Raw genomic sequence first — 20589 nt, 5'->3', positions numbered from 1 at the left:
AAAAAAAAAAAAATAGAATACAGAAACTAGTGATCCTAATTGTATTACAAATGAATGATATAAAAACACTGAAGAGGGTGGGGAAGAAAGAGCTAATCTATGCCTGTATAAAAGCATATCTTTTTTTATTTTTATAGAATGGTTTATGAATTTGTCATCTTTGCTCAGAGTCTATGCCCTCTCTTCCCCAAATTGTTCCTTTTTATTTTTTTAAGTATATGTGCTGTCAAAGTGAGCATTAATGGCATATCCTGATATAATATGTAAGGGTAAGGCTGAAGACAAAAATAACTATTTATAAGTCAGTAGTGTTTCTCATAGGAGTATAGTTTAGCAATTTTTTAACTCATTTATGCATTTACTAGAATGGAACGTACAAATTAATAGCTTGCCAGTAATGAGAGCTGGGTTTCTCACTTTGGAGAAGGAAGTTGTAAATAAGGAAAGGTTAAATGCTAAAATGAATCCTGTGGTTTTGAGGATCAGAAGTATCAGTATGAGTACATGGTTTTAAACAAGTAACAAAAATGCAGAAATACAGATATGGACAGGTTGGTATAAATGTATTTCCTGCCTAACTCGGCTGAGACACAGAAGCAGTGACAATAACAATGAGAACACCTAGTACTCATATGCCAGTTTCTAAATACCTCTCTACAGTGAAGGATCTAGTCCTCCTAGAAGTAGTTGATCCCAGGATGAGTGGCACCTCTGGCTTAAAGGAGTAGGGCGCTAGCCCCATATACTGGAGATGGCTGGTTGAAAATGTGTGTGTGTGTGTGTTTGTATGGATGAGCCTTGAGCATCTTGTAGTATCAGAAAATAAGGACATGTTAAAATAATAATAATAAAGGGCTTGTTTAAAGAATAGGAACCAACCTGAAGGAACTCCTAATGACCAGAGCTAGAATAATTTGAGTTAAAAATGATCAAATAAATAAACAAATGAGAAGAAAGAGACAGGTCTTCCTTATTATAGAATACCAGTGAATAAATGTAGAAGGGAAAGAAAATACCATTAGCCATAAACCATGTTTACCAGAGTAATAAATGTTATAGATAGAATGTGCTGATGAATGCTAAAATTCCTGGGTGAAGTTTGAGGAGAAATAAGATTTGCACAGTTTAAAATTACCACCCCCTAAAATATCGAATTCATAGTAAAGTATCTTTCTAATGGTGGGATCTGACAGACAGGAACTTAACCAAGGTAAACATCACTGGTAATATGACACATTAACATCATGACTTTTTTGATTTGATGTACTCAGAGGGACATTAGGCTTATGGTGTTCTTGCCAAAAAATGCTAAATTTATTCCAATCATTAGGAAACAGCAACCAAACCCAAATTAAAGGACATTCTGTAAAATAACTGATCAGTGATCTTTGAACATGTCAAGATCATGAAAAACAAGGAGAAAATGAGGGACCACAACAGACTTGAGGGGACTAAGGAAATACAACTGATGCCATGTGGAATCCTGAGTAGGACTCTGGAACAGAAAAAGAAAAGGCATTAAATTAAAAATTGTGTGAAATTTGAAAAGGGTCTGTAGCTAATAATACTGTGTAAGTGTTAATTTACTGTTTTTTTTAAATTTCAGTTAACATGAGGGTACAAACAACTGTGTTACAATATTTGCATATGTTAGATAGAGTCCCTCCTGTAGTTGTGTCTTGTACTCAAAAGGTGTGTCGATATTGTTACTTTGAGTCCATTAAGTGGGAGCACACCAATCCCCTCTTCTTCCCTCCCTCCAGCTTGAATTGAATTACATTTTTCTCCTATATGAGCATATATTAGATTATCTCCTGGCTTTATATTAGTGTTGAGTAATTGGATACTTGCTTTTCCATTCTTGTGATACTTTACTAAGAAAAATGTGTTTCACCTCCATCTAGGTTAATACAAAACATCTAAAGTCTCCACTTTTATGGCTGCATAGTATTCCATGGTATACATATATCACAGTTTGTTAATCCATTCCTGGTTCGATGGGCATTTGGGTTTTTTCCACATCTTGGCAATTGTAAATTGATCTGCAGTAAACAATCTAGTGCAAATGTCCTTATGATAAAATGATTTTTTTTCTTCTCAGTAAATGCCTAGTATTGGGATTGCAGGATCAAATGGGAGGTCTAATTTGATTTCTTTGAGGATTCTTCATTCTTTCCAAAGAGGCTATATTAGTTTGCAGTCCCACCAACACTATAAAAGTGTTCACCTCTCTCTACATCTGTGCTAGTATCTGCAACTTTGGACTTTGTGACGTGGGTTGTTCTCTCTAGGGTTAGGTTTTGATTTGCATTTCTCTGATTATCAGGGATGATGAGCATTTTTTTTATGTTTGTTAGCCATTCATCTGTCTTCCTCAGGAAATGTTCTGTTCATGTCCCTTGCCTAGTGATAGATGGGATTGTTTGCTCCTTTTTTTTGAGACAGAGTCATCGTTGGTAGAGTGCCATGGCATCACAGCTCAGAGATGTGGCCAACCTCAAACTTTTGGGCTCAATAGATCCTCTTGCCAAAGCTTCCCAAGTAGCTGGGACTACAGGCACCCACCACAACACCTGACTAATTTTAGAGATTGGGTCTTGCTCTTGCCTTTGGTCACCTGGTCTTTAACTCCTGAGCTTAGACGATCAACCTGCCTTAGCTTCCCAGAGTGCTAGGATTATAGCCTTGAGTCACCATACCTGGCCATGTTTGCTCTTTTTTTTGTTGATTAATTTGAGTTCTCTGTGGATTCTAGTTATCATCCCTTTATCAGACTTGTAACATGCAAATATCTTTTCCCTTTCTGAAGGTTGTCTGTTTGCTTAATTTCCTGTTCTTGATAATTTTTCTATGATCACATAAGGTATTTATTTAACTTAGAAGAAGGTGAATAAAAGATATGAGGGAAGTCTTTCTACTATTTTTGCTATTTTAACTCTAAAATTAGTTAAAAATGAAATGTTTTTAATGCAAATCAAAACCACTTTGAGATATCATCTAACTCCAGTAAGAGTGGCTCACGTTACAAAATGCCAAAACTACAGATGTTGGCGTGGATGTGGAGAAAAGGGAACACTTCTGCACTGCTGGTGGGAGTGCAAGCTAATATGTCCCTTTTGGAACAAAGTATGGAGAATAGTCAGGGATCTAAAAGTAGACCTGCCATTTGATCCTGCAGTTCTTCTACTAGGTGTATATCCAAAAGACCAAAAATCACTTTATAACAAAGATATTTGCACCAGATTGTTCATTGCAGCTCAATTCATAATAGCCAAGTCATGGAAAAAGCCCAAGTGCCCATCAACTCATGAATGGATTAATGAATTGTGGTAGATGTATACCATGGAATATCAGGCAGCCTTAAAAAGAGATGGAGCCTTTACCTCTTTTATGTTTACATAGATGGAGCTGGAACAAATCCTACTTAGTAAAGTATCTCAAGAATGGAAGAAAAAATATCCAGTGTACCCAGTACTATTATGAAACCAATTTACAGTCACTCACACTTTCACATGAAGAATAGATCACAACTATGGCCCAGGATGAAGGAGGGAGGAGGCGGGGTTGGAAGGGCGGAGGTCAGATCGATAGAGGGTGAATGGTGGGATCACACCTATGGTGCATATTGCAAGGGTACGTGTCGGATCTATTACGTATAGAGTATAAATGTCTTAACATAATAATTAAGTAAACGAGATGAGGTATGTATTAATCAGTGTGATGTAAATGCTGCTAATTCTATATGAAATCAGCACATTGTACCCAGTAAATTCCTTAATGTATACATGATCTATGTGTTTATGATTTAATAAAAGAAAAAATAACAGATCAAAAGAAAAAAATATTTTTGAAGCTGCAATAAAGAATATTGAACTTTGATTTTTGTTATATTTACAACAGGGTTAGAAAGAAATTCTTGGAACACCGGGAAGAAACCATTACAATTGATCGCGTCTGCAGACAAGAAACATTTGCTTATGAGATGGTAAGATTCTCATCTTCTTCACCATTTTCTCATGAAACAGTAAGCTGTCACTGGCTGAGTATTTGGCTAACGATGGCTAACCAACTGTATCGTAGTTTTATATTGGATATGCTTACTTGGAAACTAATGAAACTCTACTGGGACTGGAAACTAGTGAGAGAAAAAGGACTCACAGAACTCAAGTGACTGCATATTTAACTCTTTCAGATCTCTGCATTTATTTTTGCTGTTAGTTTGGTCCTGCTTCAGTACTAGGCTAAATTTATACCTTATCATTACCCTGTTTCTGGTCTATTCTCCTGATTTTGGCTTAACCGAATGCTTAATCCTAATCCTTTATCTCTTGTGTAAAACCCCAAGAAAAATTTAAAATGATGGATGTTGAAGAATTAAGAGCTAGTAAACACAGATTCAGAGACTACTATGTGCCAGACACTGTACTGGACGCTTAATAATGCATAATGGTACATAACGGTATCTATCATCTCTTTCAACTGATTTTATTTTTATTGTGGTAAAATTTCCATAATGTAAAATTTACATTTTAACTTTTTTTTTTTTTTGAGACAGAGTCTCCCTATGTCACTATCGGTAGAGTGTTGTGTTGTCACAGCTCACAGCAACCTCAAACTCTTGAGTTTAAGCGATTCTCATGCCTCAGGCTCCCAAGTAGCTGGGACTACAGGCGGCTGCCACAGCGCCCGGCTATTTTTTTATTGTTGTTGTCATTGTTGTTTGGCAGGCCTGGGCTGGGTTCGAACACACCAACCTTGGTGTATATGGCTGGCTCCTAACTGCTGAGCTACAGGGGCTGAGCCCATTTTAACTATTTTTAAGTGTTTAATTAAGCAGCACTAAGTATAGTTAGTCACAGTGATACCTAACCATCACCACTATTCCAGAACTTTTTAATCTTCCCAAACAGGTTCTCTACCCATTAAGCAATAATTCACCAGTATGTCCTCCAGTCTCTTGTAACTTCTATTCTACTTTTTGTCTCTGGATTTACCTATTCTAGATACCTTATATAAGTGGAATCATATAGTTTTGGCCTTCTGGGTATGGCTTATTTTACTTAGCATAATGTTTTAAAGGTTCACCCATGTTATAGCATTAGAACTTCATTCCTTTTTTGTGGTTCAAGAGTAGTCTGTCGTATGAATATACCACATTTTGTTTCCATTGACCTGTTTTGTTTTGTTTTTTTTTTTTTGAGACAGAGTCTCAAGCTGTCCCCCTGGGTAGAGTGCCATGGCATCACAGCTCATAGCAACCTCCAACTCCTGGGCTCAAGCGAGTCTCCTGCCTCTACCTCCCAAGTAGCTGGGACCACAGGCACCCGCCACAACGCCTGGCCATTTTTTGGTTGCAGCCGTCATTGTTGTTTGGCGGGCCCAGGCTGGATTTGAACCTGCCACCTTAGGTGTATGTGGCTGGCGCCTTAGCCACTTGAGCCACAGGCACCAAGCCTATCCATTCACCTGTTGATGGACATTTGGGTAGTTTCCACCTTTCAGCTATTGGAATAATACTGCTTTTAAAATTGGTGTGTAAGTATCGGTTTGAGGCTTTGTTTTCAGTTATTTGGGGTATAAACCTAGTAGTGGAACTGCTGGGTCATATGGTTACTTCCATTTTTAAAATTTTATTTTATTTATTTTTTATTAAGTCATTTGTACATAGATCATAAGTACATTTATGCCAGTATGGGATTCAGTGTGTTGATTATTTGTACAAATTGGAGTGCTTACATCCTACTAATCAACATAGCCTTCACCTCATTTACCCAATTATAGGATTAAGACGTTTGTAGATCCAGCTTGTACTTGCAGTATGCTCCATAGGTGTGGTCCCCCTACTCACCCTCCCTCTATTGATAGATTCAACTTGTACTTGCAATATGCTTCATAGGTGTGGTCCCCCTACTAACCCTCCCTCTATTGACCCACCCCCCCTCCTTTCCTCTCTCCCTCCCCTTACCTCCTTCATCCTGGGCTGTAGTTGTGAATCATCTCTCATATGAAAGTGTGAGTGATTATAAATTGGTTTCATAGTAGTACTGAGTACAATGGATTTTTTTTTTTTCCATTCCTGAGATACTTTATTTTCCAGGTCCATCCATGTAAACATAAAGAGGTAAAGTCTTCATTTTTTTGTAATGCTGCATAGTATTCCATGGTATACATATACCACAATTTATTAATCCATTCATGGGTCGATGGGCACTTGGGCTTCTTCCATGACTTAGCAATTATGAATTGAGCTGTGGTGAACAATCTGGTGCAAATATCTTTATTGCCAAATGATTTTTGGTCCTTTGGATATACATCCATGTTTAAAATTTTGAAGAACCTCCAGACTGTTTTCCTTAGCAACTATACCATTTTGCATTTCACTCAGTGAGGTGTGCAGGTTCTAAATTCTACATATCCCTGTCAACACTTATTTTGTTTTATTTATTTTTAATGGTCATCCTAGTGGGTGTGAAGTGGTATCTCATTGCAGTTTTTTTTTTTATATTAAATCATAGCTATGTACATTAATACAATCATGGGGTACAATGTGCTGGTTTTATATACAATTTGAAATATTTTCATCAAACTGGTTAACATAGCCTTCACAGCATTTTCTTAATTATTGTATAAGACATTTATATTCTACGTTTAGTAAATTTCACATGTACCCTTGTAAGATGCACTGTAGGTGTTGTCCCACCAATTACCCTCCCTCCCCTCCTCTCCTCTCCCTCTCCCCTTTTCCCATATTCTTGGGCTATAATTATGTTATAGCTTGAAAGCTATAAATTGGTTTCATTGTAGGACTGAGTACATTGGATACTTTTTCTTCCATTCTTGAGATACTTTACTAAGAAGAATATGTTCCAACTCCATCAATATAAACATGAAAGAGGTAAAGACTCCCATCTTTCTTTAAGGCTACATAATATTCCATGGTGTACATATACCATAATTTATTAATCCATTCATGGGTTGATGGGCAGTTGGGCTTCTTCCATGACTTAGCAATTGTGAATTGGACTGCAGTAAACATACTGGTACAAATATCTTTGTTGTAATGTGCTTTTTGGTCTTCTGAATATATACCGAGTAGAGAAATTGTAGGATTGAATGAATGGCAGGTCTATTTTTAGATCTGTAAGTGTTCTCCAAACATCTTTCCAAATAGTTTGCATTCCCACCAGCTGTGAAGAAGTGTTCCCATTTCTCCACATCCACACCAACATCTGTGGTTTTGGGATTTTGTGATGTGGGCTAATCTTATTGGAGTTAGATGATATCTCAGAGTAGTTTGGATTTGCATTTCTCTGATGATTAAGGATGATGAGCATTTTTTCATATATCTATAGGCTGTATGCCTGTCTTCTTCAGAGAAGTTTCTCTTCAAGTCCCTTGCCCACTGTGAGATGGGATCACTTGTTCTTTTCTTGCTCATATGTTTGAGTTCTATGTGGATTCTGGTTATTAAACCTTTGTCAGAGACATAACCTGCAAATATCTTCTCCCATTCTGAGGGCTGTCTGCTTGCTCTACTGACTGTGTTCTTGGCTGTGCAGAAGCTTTTTAGTTTGATCAGGTCCCAGTAATGTCTTTTTGGTGTTGTTTCAATTGCCCAGGGGGTCTCCTCATAAAATATTTACCCAGGCCAATTTCTTCAAGTGTTTCCCCTGCACTTTCTTCTAGTATATTTATAGTTTCATGTCTTAAGTTTAAATCTTTAATCCAGTGAGAGTCTATCTTAGTTAATGGTGAAAGGTATGGATCCAGTTTCAGTCTTCTACAGGTCACCAGCCAGTTCACCCAGCACCATTTGTTAAATAGGAAATATTTTCCCCATTGAATGTTTTTAATTGGCTTGTCAAAGATCAAATAATGGTAAGTAGCTGGGTTCATTTCTTGGTTCTGTATTCTGTTCCATACATCTACCTCTCTGTTTTTGTGCCAGTACCATGCTGTTTTGATCACTATCGAATTCTAGTATAGTTTGAGGTTTGATAGTGTGATTCCTCCTACTTTGTTTTTATTTCTGAGTAATGTCTTGGCTATTCGAAGTTTTTTTCTGATACCATATAAAATGAAGTTTTATTTTTTCAAGATCTTTAAGTATGACAGTGGAGCTATAATAGGGATTGCATTAAAATTACATATTGCTTTGGGTAGTATGGACATTTTAACAATGTTGATTCTTCCCAGCCATGAGCGTGGTATGTTTTTCCACTTGTTAACATCTTCAGCTATTTCTTTTCTTAGAGTTTCATAGTTCTCTTTATAGAGATCTTTCACGTCCTTTGTTAGGTAAACTACCAAATATTTCATCTTTGGCACTACTGTGAATGGAATAGAATCATTGACTGGTTTTTCACCTTGACTATTGTTGGTATATATAAAGGCTACAGATTTGTGAGTATTGATTCTGTATCCTGAGACACTGCTGTATTCCTCTATCACGTCTAGGAGTTTTGTAGTTGACTCCCTGGGGTTTTCCAGATAAACAATCATATCATCTGCGAAGAGTGACAGTTTGATCTCCTCTGAATCTATTTGGATACCTTTGGTGGCCTTCTCTTGCCTGATTGCGATGGCTAAGACTTCCATACAATGTTAAAAAGCAGTGGAGACAATGGGCAACTTTGCCTGGTTCCTGATCTGAGTGGAAATGATTTCAATTTAGTTTGCTGTAGATAGCCTTCTATACTCATTTTCTTAAGTGTTCTGATCATGAAAGGATGCTGGAGATTACCAAAAGCTTTTTCTGCATCAATTGAGAGAATCATATGGTCTTTGTTTTTTAATTTGGTTGTATGTTGAATTATATTTATAGATTTACATATATTGAACCAGCCTTGAGACCCTGGGATAAAACCCACTTGGTCATGGTGTATAATTTGTTTGATTATAATTTGTTGCTGGATTCTGTTTATTTGGATCTTGTTGAATATTTTTGCATCAATATTCATTAATGATATTGGTCTATAATTTTCTTTTCTTGTTGGGTCTTTTCTTGCTTTGGGGATCAAGGTGATGTTTGCTTCACAGAATCTGTTGGGTAGTATTCCTTTTTCTATATTTTGAAAAAGGTTGTGTAATATAGGTAGTAGTTCCTCTTTTAAAGGTTTGGTAGAATTCTGATGTGAAGTCGTCTGGTCCTGGGTTTTTCTTTTTGGGGAGATTTTGTATAGTTGATGCTATTTGAGAAATTGGCCTGTTCAACATTTCCACTTCATTCCGGTTAAGCTAGGAAGGTGGCTGCTTCCAAGTGTTGGTCAGTTTCCTTCAAATTTTCGTATTTCATTAAGGATTTTTTGAATTTCTGAGGAGTCTGTTATTATTTCGTCTTTACCATTTCTGCTTGATGAAATTAGAGATTTTACTCTTTTTTTCCTGGTTAGGTTAGCCAAGGGTTTCTCTATTTTATTGACCTTTCTAAAAACCAACTTTTTGATTTATTGATCTGTTATATAATCTTTTTGTTTTTAATTTCATTTAATTCTGCTCTAATTTTGGTTATTTCTTTTCTTCTGCTGGGTTTGGGATTGTAATGTTCTTCCTTTTCCAGTTGCTTCAGATGTCCCATTAAGTTGTTAACTTCTTCTCTCTCTCCTCTTGAGGAAGGTTTGCAGTGCTATAAATTTCCTTTTAAGGACTGCTTTTGCAGTATCCCAGAAGTTCTGATAATTCGTGTCTTCATTGTTGTTTTGTTCCAAAAATTTGGTAATTTCCTACTTAATCTCGTCTGTGACCCAGCTATTATTCAGCATAAGGTTATTTAGTTTCCATGTTTTTGTACGAGTATGCAGATTCCTGTTGTTATTGAATTCAACTTTTATTCCATGATGGTCCAAGAAGATGCAAGGAATAATTTCTATTCTTTTAAATTTGCTGAGGTTAGACTTGTGACCCATGATGTAATGAAGAATGTGTATTCAGTTTTGTTGGGATGAAATGTTCTGTAGATGTGTGTTAAATCCAATTGTTGAATGGTTAATGTTAAGTCTAAAATTTCTTTGCTTAGTTTCTTTTTGGAGGATCTATCCAACACTGCCAAAGGAGTGTTAAAATCTCCTACTATTATTGTGCTGGAAGAAATCAAGTTGCTCATATCTGTTAGAGTCTCATATATTGAGGCCAATTCTGGTTGGGTGCATAAATGTTAATAATTGAAATCTCATTATATTGAGTGTTACCCTTAACAAATACAAAGTGATCATCCTTACCTTTCCTTGCTTTTGTTGGTTTAAAGCTTATTGTATCAGTGAATAAAATTGCAACACCTGCTTTTTTCTGATTTCCATTTGCCTGAAATATATATTACCATCCCTTTACCCTGAGACTATATTTACTTTTTAAGGTAAGATGAGATTCTTGTGTACAGCAGATATTTGGCCTGAGTTTTTATATCCAGTCAGCCAAAGTGTTCCTCTTTAGAGGGCAATTTAAGCCATTCACATTAATTTTAAATATTGATAAGCCTGGTAGAATTTTGGGTATCGAGTTTTTCAAAGGTCCTGTGGACATTTTTAATCCTTTTGCCACTGTGGAAGTTGGAATTTGATGAAAAGTTTCTGAGTGATGAAAAGTTTACTGGTGGAGGATTGCGCTGGTTATTATGGAGGATAGGTCTGAGAATATCCTGGAGAGCTGGTTTAGTTATGGCAAATTTCTTTAACATGTGAATGTCATTAAAGTATTTAATTTTTCCATCATAAATAAAACTCAGTTTTCTGGATACAGGATCCTGGGTTGAATGTTATTTTGTTTTAGAAGATTAAAAGTTGACTACCCTTTTCTAGCTTGAAAGGTTTAAGCAGAGATATCTGGAATCATTCTAGTATTCTTCCTCTTGTAGGTTATGGTTTTCTTATGTCTGGCTGCTTGCAGAATTTTCTCCTTCATTTTAACTTTGACGAAGTTAATTATAATGTGCCTAGGAGGGGCAGCTCAAAGGAGTAGGGCACCAACCCCATATACTGGAGGTGGCAGGTTCAAACCTAGGCCCTGGCCAAAAACTGCAAAAAAAAAAAAAAAAAAAAATGTGCCTAGGAGATGTCTTATTCAGGTTGAGTCTTGCTGGGGTTCTGAAACTGTTTGCTATCTGAATTTCAGAATCTTTTGCCATGTCTGGAAAGTTCTCCTTCATTAGCTCAAGAAGAAGAGCCTTTGTGCCTTTTGAAGCCACCTTGTTGCCTTCAGGTATTCCTATAGGACAAATATTAGTTTTCTTCGAATTATCTACAGCTCTCTGAGAGAATGATCCATTTTCGCTGTTCACTTCTCTTCCTCTTTGAACGTTTGTGAGCATTCAAAATCTTCGTCTTCAGTGTCAGAAATCCTTTCTTCCGCCTGCTCCATTCTGTTACTGAGGCATTCTACTGTATTTCTCAGATCTTTGAGGGCTGCAAGTTCTTATCTCACTGTTTCAAATTCTTTGGTGATTTTATCTTTGAATTCATTGAATTCTTGAGACGACTTTTGAAATGCTCCTTAAATTCCTAATTCCAACTTTACCTCCATTGTATTAATCTTATTTGCAGTCCAAATTCTGAATTCAATTTCTGACATCTCAGCCATCTGTTTATGAATGGGATCTTTAGTTGTGTCTGCCATATCATTCCTTGGGGAAGTTGATCTACTCTGGTTATTCATGTTACTGGAGTTTTTCCACTGATTCTGCCCCATGATTATTTTACACTGTTTGGCTAGATGAGCAGATAAGGTGAAGTTGGGTTGGGGGCTCATAGAGTAGTGATTAACCAGCCTTTTGCCCAAGAGCTGGGACTAGTGTCTATACCTTTCACCCTAGAACTTTGCAAAGGACCCCTACAGTGGAATGGCCTGAGACACTGGGGACCTATTGGTGTGGTGGGGTTAAATGGCTCTGTCTTGTTTTCAGCGGGTCTGTCCTACCTTAGTGAATCAGTTACTCTGGGTTGAAGTCTCAGCTGTGGAGAAAACACCAGCAATTAAGTCACCCCACCCTCCACAGGCAACAATTGGAAAAGGAAAATCAAACCTTCCCACAACCACACATGCAGGGTGATTGGCCCAGTTCAAGAGGTCCAAATCAATTGTCCCAGTTAGCACCAGTCTCAGGTGGGAGAGTTCAAAAGGTCTCCGGCAACTAGATTGCTGTCTGCTAGCAGCTCAAGTATGACTCACTCCAGTGCTCTGTGAGGTCAGAAGGACCCACCTAGTAAATAAATTAGTTTGGGAAGGTTGATGCCTACTTCCCCTACTTCCCCTACTTCCCCACCTTGCACCTCTGTCACACCCAGTCACTGGTAACCCTACAGGGCTGTGACCTAGTTCCCTCCAATGAGCAGATGCTCAGGGGTTTGTGCCTGCCTGAGTCACAGGGAGATCTATGTTTCCTCGGCCAGGCCGCTGCTCTGCCACTATCTGGCAGGGGGAGCTGAGGCCTCACAACCTTGGGTGCTTAATGGAAGCTTGGGGCGGTTCACTCAGTTCCAGCCCCGTCCATGATTGATGTTGCTGACAGAACAGAACTATTACGCAGAATTTGTTTCTGTCCCGGCTATATTCCCCTATAGGGCAGATGCTGTTTGAGTTCACAGAAACTGCAACTCAGCCCTGGTCTGCTATTGTCTGGATCTGGCATGTCTGTCTCGGCTGCATTCTGTGTTGGAGTGGGCATGGTTAGAGCTTATACTCAGCTTTCAGTTCCAGCCTCTGCCTGCCTGCCTTTGTTTTAACTATGATTCCCAGAGGGCCGGATGCTTTTAGGTTCACTAAAGCAGTCCTTCTGGCTCAGCCCCGTCCTGTGAATATGCTGACTCTGAGTGCGTCCCCGCCATGCCCCACCCAGGCAGGTACTGCCTCAGGCATACCCTTTACTCATTGGGCCTGTGTTTCCATCCCAGATCTGTTCCAGCAGTGGCTGCCACTAGAGAAGATGTCTGGCTTCCTCTGGTTGCCCAGAGAGGCAAGGAATGTCTCTCCAAAATATCCTCAGGGGTGTGAGCCCTATTATTCCCTCTGCTGCCGCTGCTGCTCTGTGCCATGGGGCACCACTCCTCCCTCTTTCCTATGGTTCCCTCAGTTCACTGTCTCTAGTTACTCCTGGGCTGCAGAATCAGCACAGACCATTAACAGCCCACCACCCCCTGTCCACACCTCTTGAGAAAATGTACAAGAATCTGGATTCCATGGGGAACAGGCCTCCAGACCTCGGGATAAAAGTTGAGGGGAGTGCTGGGAGTTCAGAATTGCAGGCAGAGAATATATACACCCTTTCCTGGCGGGAGAGAGCCATGGCACATGCGTAAGTCCTCTCTAGGGAAGCAGTTCTGGTTTTTAGAGGGTTTCTCCTGTGGGATAAAATAGGAGGGGATCTGAACTTTGCTCGCTTGTTTGTATAGAGCATACTGTGAGCTATTCTCATGGGGGAGGGTACTCCTGTCTGCCTGGCGATGGATTTTGTACTTATTGTTTATTTCCTTGAGCTTGCAGCTCACCTCAGCAGGGTTTATGTGCCTTCTTCAACCTCTCTTGGCTCAGCTCCATACCATTGGCTTACTTGCTAAACTTCTGTCCTTTAACACTTCTTTTGGATGGGAGTCTCTATGAAAGTTGGCTCCAGTTGGTCATCTTCTCATTGCAGTTTTGATTTGCATTTCCCTTTTAACTGATCATACATCTTTTCATTTGATTTTTTTTTTTTTTTTTGAGACGGAGCCTCAAGTTATCCCCCTGGGTAGAGTGCCATGGCATCACGCTCACAGCAACCTCCAACTTCCTGGCTCAAGCGAGTCTCCTGCCTCAGCCTCCCAAGTAGCTGGGACCACAGGCACCTGCCACAGCGCCCAGCCATTTTTTGGTTGCAGCCATCATTGTTGTTTGGCCGCCCGGGCTGGGGATTCGAACCCGCCACCTTAGGTGTATGTGGCTGGCGCCTTTTTTCATTTGATTTTTGACCTTTTGTATATTTTCTTTAAAAAAGATGTGCTTAAGTTTTTTACCCATTTTTAAATTGGGTTGTTTATCTCACTGTAGGAGTTCTTTGTATATTTTGGACACTAGAACCTTACCATATGTATAATTTGAAAATCTTTTCCCCATTTTAATGGGTTGTCTTTTTATTTCATTGATAATGTCCTTTGTGTACAAAAGTTTTAAAATTTAATGATTTAATGAAATTCAGTTTATCTGTGTATTCTTTTGCTATTTGTGTTTTGGTGTCATACTTAAGAAAATGCAAAATATATTTTCATGACTATTTTCCTCTATGCTTTCTTCTAAGAGTTTATAGCTTATGTGTGTAAGTTTAGGTCTTTGACACTTTATGAATTAAGTTTTATATATGAGGTAATGGTTTGACTTAAGTCTTTTGCATATAGATACCCATTTTTTGCAGATGATCCTTTTCCTTTTTTTTGAGACAGAGCCTCAAGCTGTCCCCCTGGGTAGAGTGCCGTGGCATTACAGCTCACAGCAACCTCCAACTCCTGGGCTCAAGCGAGTCTCCTGCCTCCGCCTCCCAAGTTGCTGGGAACACAGGCGCCCGCCACAATGCCCGGCTCTTTTTTGGTTGCAGCTGTCATTGTTGTTTGGTGGGTCCGGGCTGGGGATTCGAACCTGCCACCTTAGGTGTACGTGGCTGGCGCCTTAGCCGGTTGAGCTATAGGTGCCAAGCCAGATGATCCTTTTCCTATTGAATAGTGTTAGCATTTTCATCCAAAGTCATTATCCATTTATGTTTCATTGGTCTATGCTACTGATAGTATAGTATATCCTTATCTTAGAACTCCACTGTTTTGATTACTATGGCTTTGTAGTTACTTTTAATAAAATTAGGAAATGTGAGTCTTCCAATATTTTTCTTCTTTTTCAAGATTATTTGGGCTGTTAAACTTCCGTATGAACACATTTTAGGGTAGGTTTTTCTGTTTCTGGAAAAAATGGCATTAGTATTTTGATAAGAATTACACTGAATCTGTAGGTTAATTTGGAGAGTATTAACATCTTGGTAATATTAAGTCATCTAATCCATGAACAAAAGATATCTTTCCATTTATTTAGGTCTTTAATTTTTTTCAGCACTATTTTCTCCTCCCCCCCCCACAAGGATAGTTGTTATTTTTTTATTTCTTTAAATATTTATTTATTTATTTAGAGACTGAGTTGCCCTGGGTAGAGTGCCATGGCATCATGATAGCTCACAGTAACCTCAAACTTTAGGGCTTAAGTAATCTTCTTCCCTCAGCCTCCTGAATAGCTGGGACTGCAAGCTGCAGCCACAATTCTTGGTTAGTTTTTCTATTTTTAGTAGAGATAGAGTCTTGCTTTTTGTAGGCTGGTCTTGAACTTCTGAGCTCAGGTAATCCCCTGGCCTCGGCCTCCTACAGTGCAAGGATTACAGGTGTGAGCCATTGTTCCTGATCCTGTTTAATTTTTTTTTAATTTTAGAGACAAGGTCTTGCTATGCTGCCTAGGCTGGACTTGAACTTTTTTTTGTTTTTGAGATAGAGTCTCATTATGTCATCCTTGGCAGAGTGCTGTAGCGTCACAGCTCATAGCAACCTCAAATTCCTGGACTTAAGTGATTTCTCTTGCCTCAGCCTCCCAATTATCTGGGACTACAGGCACCCTCCACAATGCCTGGCTGTTTTTTGGTTGCATTTGTCATTGTTTAGCTGGCCTGGGCCAGATTTGAACCCGTCAGCCTGCGTGTATGTGGCCGGCGCCCTACCTACTGAGCTACTACCCAGGTCTTGGACTCTTGAGCTCAAGTAATACACTTACCTCAGCCTCCTCAGTAGCTGCAACCATAGGCATTCACCCCTGTACCTGGCTTGTTTTGTAGTTTTTAAGTATACAACTGTTTACCACTTTGGTTAAATTTCACCCTAAGTATTTTATTATTTTTGTTGCTATTGTAAATGGAATTATTTTCTTAATTTTCCAGAATGTTTGTTGCTAGTGTATAGAAATACAATTGATTTTTGTGTGTTGATTTTATATTTTCACCTTTGCTTAATTTGTTTATTAGACCTGGCTTGTGTGGGGGGGGTTTAGATCCTTTAGGATTTTGTACATATAAGAGCATGTCATCAAAGATAGCTTAATTTCTTTCTTTCTGGTTGGGTTGCCCTTCCTTCTTTTTCTCCTTCCCTTTTTTTCCCTTTCTTCCTTCTTCCCTCTTTCCTTGTTTCATCGTTCCCTTACTTCCTTTTCTCTCTACAGGGGTCCTCAAACTTTTTAAACAGGGGGCCAGTTCACTGTCCCTCAGACCCTTGGAGGGCCAGACTGCAGGTCCCGGGACAAGTCGGCTGCTAAGCAGGACAGGCACCAGTGGCAAAAACACCTGGCGGGCCGGATAAATATCCTCGGTGGGCTGCATGTGGCCCATGGGCCGTAGTTTGAGGATGCCTGGTCTAGAATGTCCAGTACTATGTTGTATAAGAGTAGCAAAAGTGCACATCCTTATCTTGTTGCTGATATTAGCAGAAAAGTTTTCAGTCTTACCTCATTGAATATGATGTCAGCTGTAGGTTTTTCATATGTGGCCATTATCATGTTGAGGAATTTCCCTTCTGTTCCTAATTTATTTAGTGTTTTTATCACAAAATGGTGTTAGATTTTAAATCAGACATGGAGATTGGCATGAGCTAGGCTGATGCAACTGTACTCTAGCCTGGGTGAAAGTCTGGTGAGACTCTGTCTTAAAAAAGGAAATGCCAGTGTTATACCAACATTAGTTGATATTCCTGTTTGATCATTAATTGCTAAACATTTAGTACTAGACATCTTATTAGATACTTTATTTATACATTTTTAGTAATATTTTTGTAAAATAAGTATTTTCTGGTATTTGTATATGTGTATGTGTGTGTGTGTTTCTTAAAGAAGATGAAACCAAAGCTTACAGATGTTTTAACAATTTTCCTGAGGTAGAAATAGGCTGTCTAACTCAATCCCTTGCTGATAGCCATTGTAGCACACTGGCTCTCATCTGAGTTACAATGTCTGATTTAAAGGCCTTTTTCTCATTCTTAAGGAGTCACATGCCATTGGAAAAAAGCCTGAAAATCCAGCAGACATGATTGAAGAAGGCGAGCTAATCCTATCTGTGAATATTTTATACCCTGTTATATTTCATAAGGTCAGTAGTAAAACCTTTTGGATTTCATGGATCATCTGAGTAACTTTTGTCAAAGGGTTTTGTGATTTGAAGAGTCACATTCCTATGCTTGCATTTAGAATAAATGCAGGCCATGTTGCCTATCTGATATCTCATTTTTAGAGCTGGCAGTTTGTATTCTTGGGTTCTTTTAATAGGGAATATTGAAAATATCAAATTATAAATACTCTCTTGATCAGTAGGATTACACTTATAATTTTGGAATGTATATCTGATTTTTGCACTAGAGGTAACTGGAAGTATACATAGCTCCATAATAATTCCAATTCTAGGAATTCTTTTTTTTTTTTTTGAGACAGAGCCTCAAGCTGTCCCCCTGGGCAGAGTGCCATGGCATTACAGCTCACAGCAACCTCCAACTCCTGGGCTCAAGCGAGTCTCCTGCCTCTGCCTCCCAAGTAGCTGGGACCACAGGCGCCCGCCACAACGCCCGGCTATTTTTTGGTTGTAGCCGTCATTGTTGTTTGGCGGGTCCGGGCTGGGGATTCGAACCCGCCACCTTAGGTGTACATGGCTGGCGCCTTAGCCGGTTGAGCCACAGGCACCAGGCCAATTCTAGGAATTCTTAAGGGTTTTGCGCAGAATAGTTGGCTAGTGAAGTAGAGAGTAACCTTTGTTCATGAATTCAGAATACTTGGCAAGTTACTGAACTAACTAAGACAGCTCTTCTATGATGAAAATATGAAAAGTTAACAAGTCACGGATATACAGAAATTTTGCAGGAGTCTTTCTGTATCCAGGATATATATATTCCCCATACCCTAAATAGTTGCATCATAAACTCTGATGTGGTTTAATTGAAATACTACTATACATCAATCACATTTATGCATAAATAGGTGTTTATAAAATATCTGGAATGTAATTATACTAATAACTTTGTTTGATTAAATTTTCAAATTACTGGTAAAGGAAAAAAAAAACCCAAAACAAAAAAATGAGTCTTAGGGTTTATCACCTGAGATTAGGGTATAAATTGCCTGACTTCATTAAGGTAATATTTAGGAAATTTTAAAAGACCCTGCTGTTCTATGAAGTTTTTTATTCTAAAGAGTCTCACTGCTAATCTCAGTTTGGTAGGATCTTGATTATAAATTTTAGCTTAAACTAGAAAAGTTCTCTTGTCAAGTATCTGAATTATACCAAGGGATTTTAGTTTATGGAAGTGACCAAGTGATAACAGAGAGGTCAGTACCATTAAAAGATCTTTATTATATTTTCTTTTTCTTTTTTTTTTTGAGACATAGTCTCACTCTGTTGCCCAGGCTAGAGTGCCATGGCATCATCCCAGCTCACAGCAAGCTCAAACTCCTAGGCTCAAGTGATCCTCCTGCCTAACCCCCACTCCCACCCCCACCCCTAGTAGCTGGGACTATAGGCTCCTGCTACAATATCCAACTGGGGGTATTTCTATTTTCTATTTTGGGTTTTTTTGTTTTGTTTTGTTTTTTTTAAATAGAGTCTCAATATGTCACCCCTGGTAGAGTGCCATAGTGTCACAGCTCACAGCAACCTCAAACTCTTGGACTAAAGCAATTCTCTTGCCTCAGCCTCCCAAGTACCTAGAACTACAGGCACTCACCACAATGCCTAGCTATTTTTTTTGGTTGTTGTAGTTGTCATAGTTGTTTAGCAGGCCCTGGGCTGGGTTCGAACCTGCTAGCCCCAGTCTATGTGGCTGGTGCCCTAGCCGCTAAGCTATAGGTGCTGAGTCTGGCTTTTCTATTTATTAGTATAGATAGGGTCTTGCTCTTGCTCAGGCTGGTCTTAAACTTCTGAGCTCAAGCAGTCAACCTGCCTTGGCCTCTCAGAGTGCTAGGATTATAGGCGTGAGCCACTGTGCCTGGCCTTTATTACATTTCTTGGTGTGGGGGGGGTGCATGCCACACAGGGCCGTAGAGAAAAGTACTGTTTTTCGCTAGGAGGCTGAAAGAGAGGGGAATGCATAGAGCCCAGTTTTTATTGGGCTTTCTGTAGAAAGGCAAGGCAGGGGTAGTAAACAATTTAGGTTTAGCTAGTTTGAATAATTTCAGCATCATTGGGGCATAAGAGGTAGTCCCTTATTGCCTGATACCTGGTCCTGGGTTGATTCAGTTTGATGGGGTTGCAGGGGAAATACTGGCTTGGTGTGTAAGAGTTAGATAATAAGGTGGTTTCAGAGATTGGGCTCTGGATCATAGGGGAGACAAATAATTTTGACATTAATTTGGCCCTGTAAATAATGCATATGAAATAGACAAATATTAAATCTAAGAAAACACAGAACCAAGTTATGGGGATGATATCAGTTTAAGAAAACCACTAACTTAATTTAGATTTGATTGTGCTAGGATTTGTGGTTTTATTGGTTTGTCTCTAAGTAGATATTTATTTACTATTTGACTTTTAGCACAAAGAACACAAACCACACCAGACAATGCTGGTGTTGGGCAGTCAAAAGCTCACAGAACTGAGAGATTCAATTCGCTGTGTCAGTGACCTCCAGATTGGTGGGGAATTCAGCAACACTCCTGACCAAGCCCCCGAGCACATCAGCAAAGTAAGATGATTTTCCTCCCATAAAACAACAAGAATTAATGATAATAAGCTAAGGGAATAATGATTACTCTAGCAGGCTCATAAACATCCCAGTAAATGCTTTCTCATCCCATGCGATTCCATTAAGCTACTACTCTCTTTCCTTCCCTTATCAGAACTTTTCCAAAGAGAAGGCCATTTATACTCTGTTTTGATTTCTTTGTCGTTCATTTATTTCTAAGTCATTCTTTGGACACTTTCTAAGATAATAGTGACCACTTAATTGTCTAAACCAGTGGTTCTCAACCTCTGGGTCGCCTTTGGAGGTTGAATGACCCTTTCACAGGGGTTGCCTAAATACATCCTGCATATCAGATATTTACATTATGATTCATAACAGTAGCAAAATTAGAGTTATGAAGTAGCAATGAAAATAATTTTATGGTTGGGGGTTAGTACAACATGAGGAACTGTATTAAAGGGTCGTGGCATTAGCAAGGTTGAGAACCACTGGTTTAAACATTTTTCCATTTTCCTACAACTTGATCTTGGTGTAGCATTTGACTTTGCTGTTTATATGCTCTTGTTTTAAACTCTTTGGGAGCTTCAGTTTGTCATAGTTGCCCCCAGCGAAAGGATAGGAACTGAGAGCCTCAGTGTCAATGTGTTGTGATTTTTTTTTTTTTTTTAAGATCAGAAACATGGTCCCACATGATTTAATGTCTAACCTATTTACCATTTGTACATCACTCAGATTAGTCTATTTTTTTTGTCAATAAGCTCTTAAGGGTTTGTTTTTTTGTTTGTTTTTTTTTTGAGACAGAGCCTTAAGCTTTCACTCTGGGTAGAGTGCTATGGCATCACAGCTCACAGCAACCTCTAACTCCTGGGCTCAAGCGAGTCTCCTGCCT

General features: G+C 38.9%; 1 protein-coding gene across 1 annotated transcript in view; it reads left to right on the top strand.

Moving 5' to 3' along the window:
- Positions 1-20589, top strand: part of SNAPC3 (small nuclear RNA activating complex polypeptide 3) — a 54532-nt gene that overhangs the window by 22615 nt on the left and 11328 nt on the right. The window contains exons 3-5 of the mRNA XM_003782872.3: positions 3901-3985; positions 17018-17122; positions 19551-19700. Of these exons, the coding sequence (XP_003782920.1) occupies positions 3901-3985; positions 17018-17122; positions 19551-19700 (340 nt within the window). The remainder of the gene's footprint in view (positions 1-3900; positions 3986-17017; positions 17123-19550; positions 19701-20589) is intronic.

This window comes from Otolemur garnettii, unplaced genomic scaffold, assembly GCF_000181295.1.
Source record: "Otolemur garnettii isolate 467f Iridium unplaced genomic scaffold, OtoGar3 scaffold00006, whole genome shotgun sequence".
NCBI lineage: Eukaryota > Metazoa > Chordata > Mammalia > Primates > Galagidae > Otolemur > Otolemur garnettii.
This window is presented reverse-complemented; position numbering and strand designations above follow the sequence as displayed.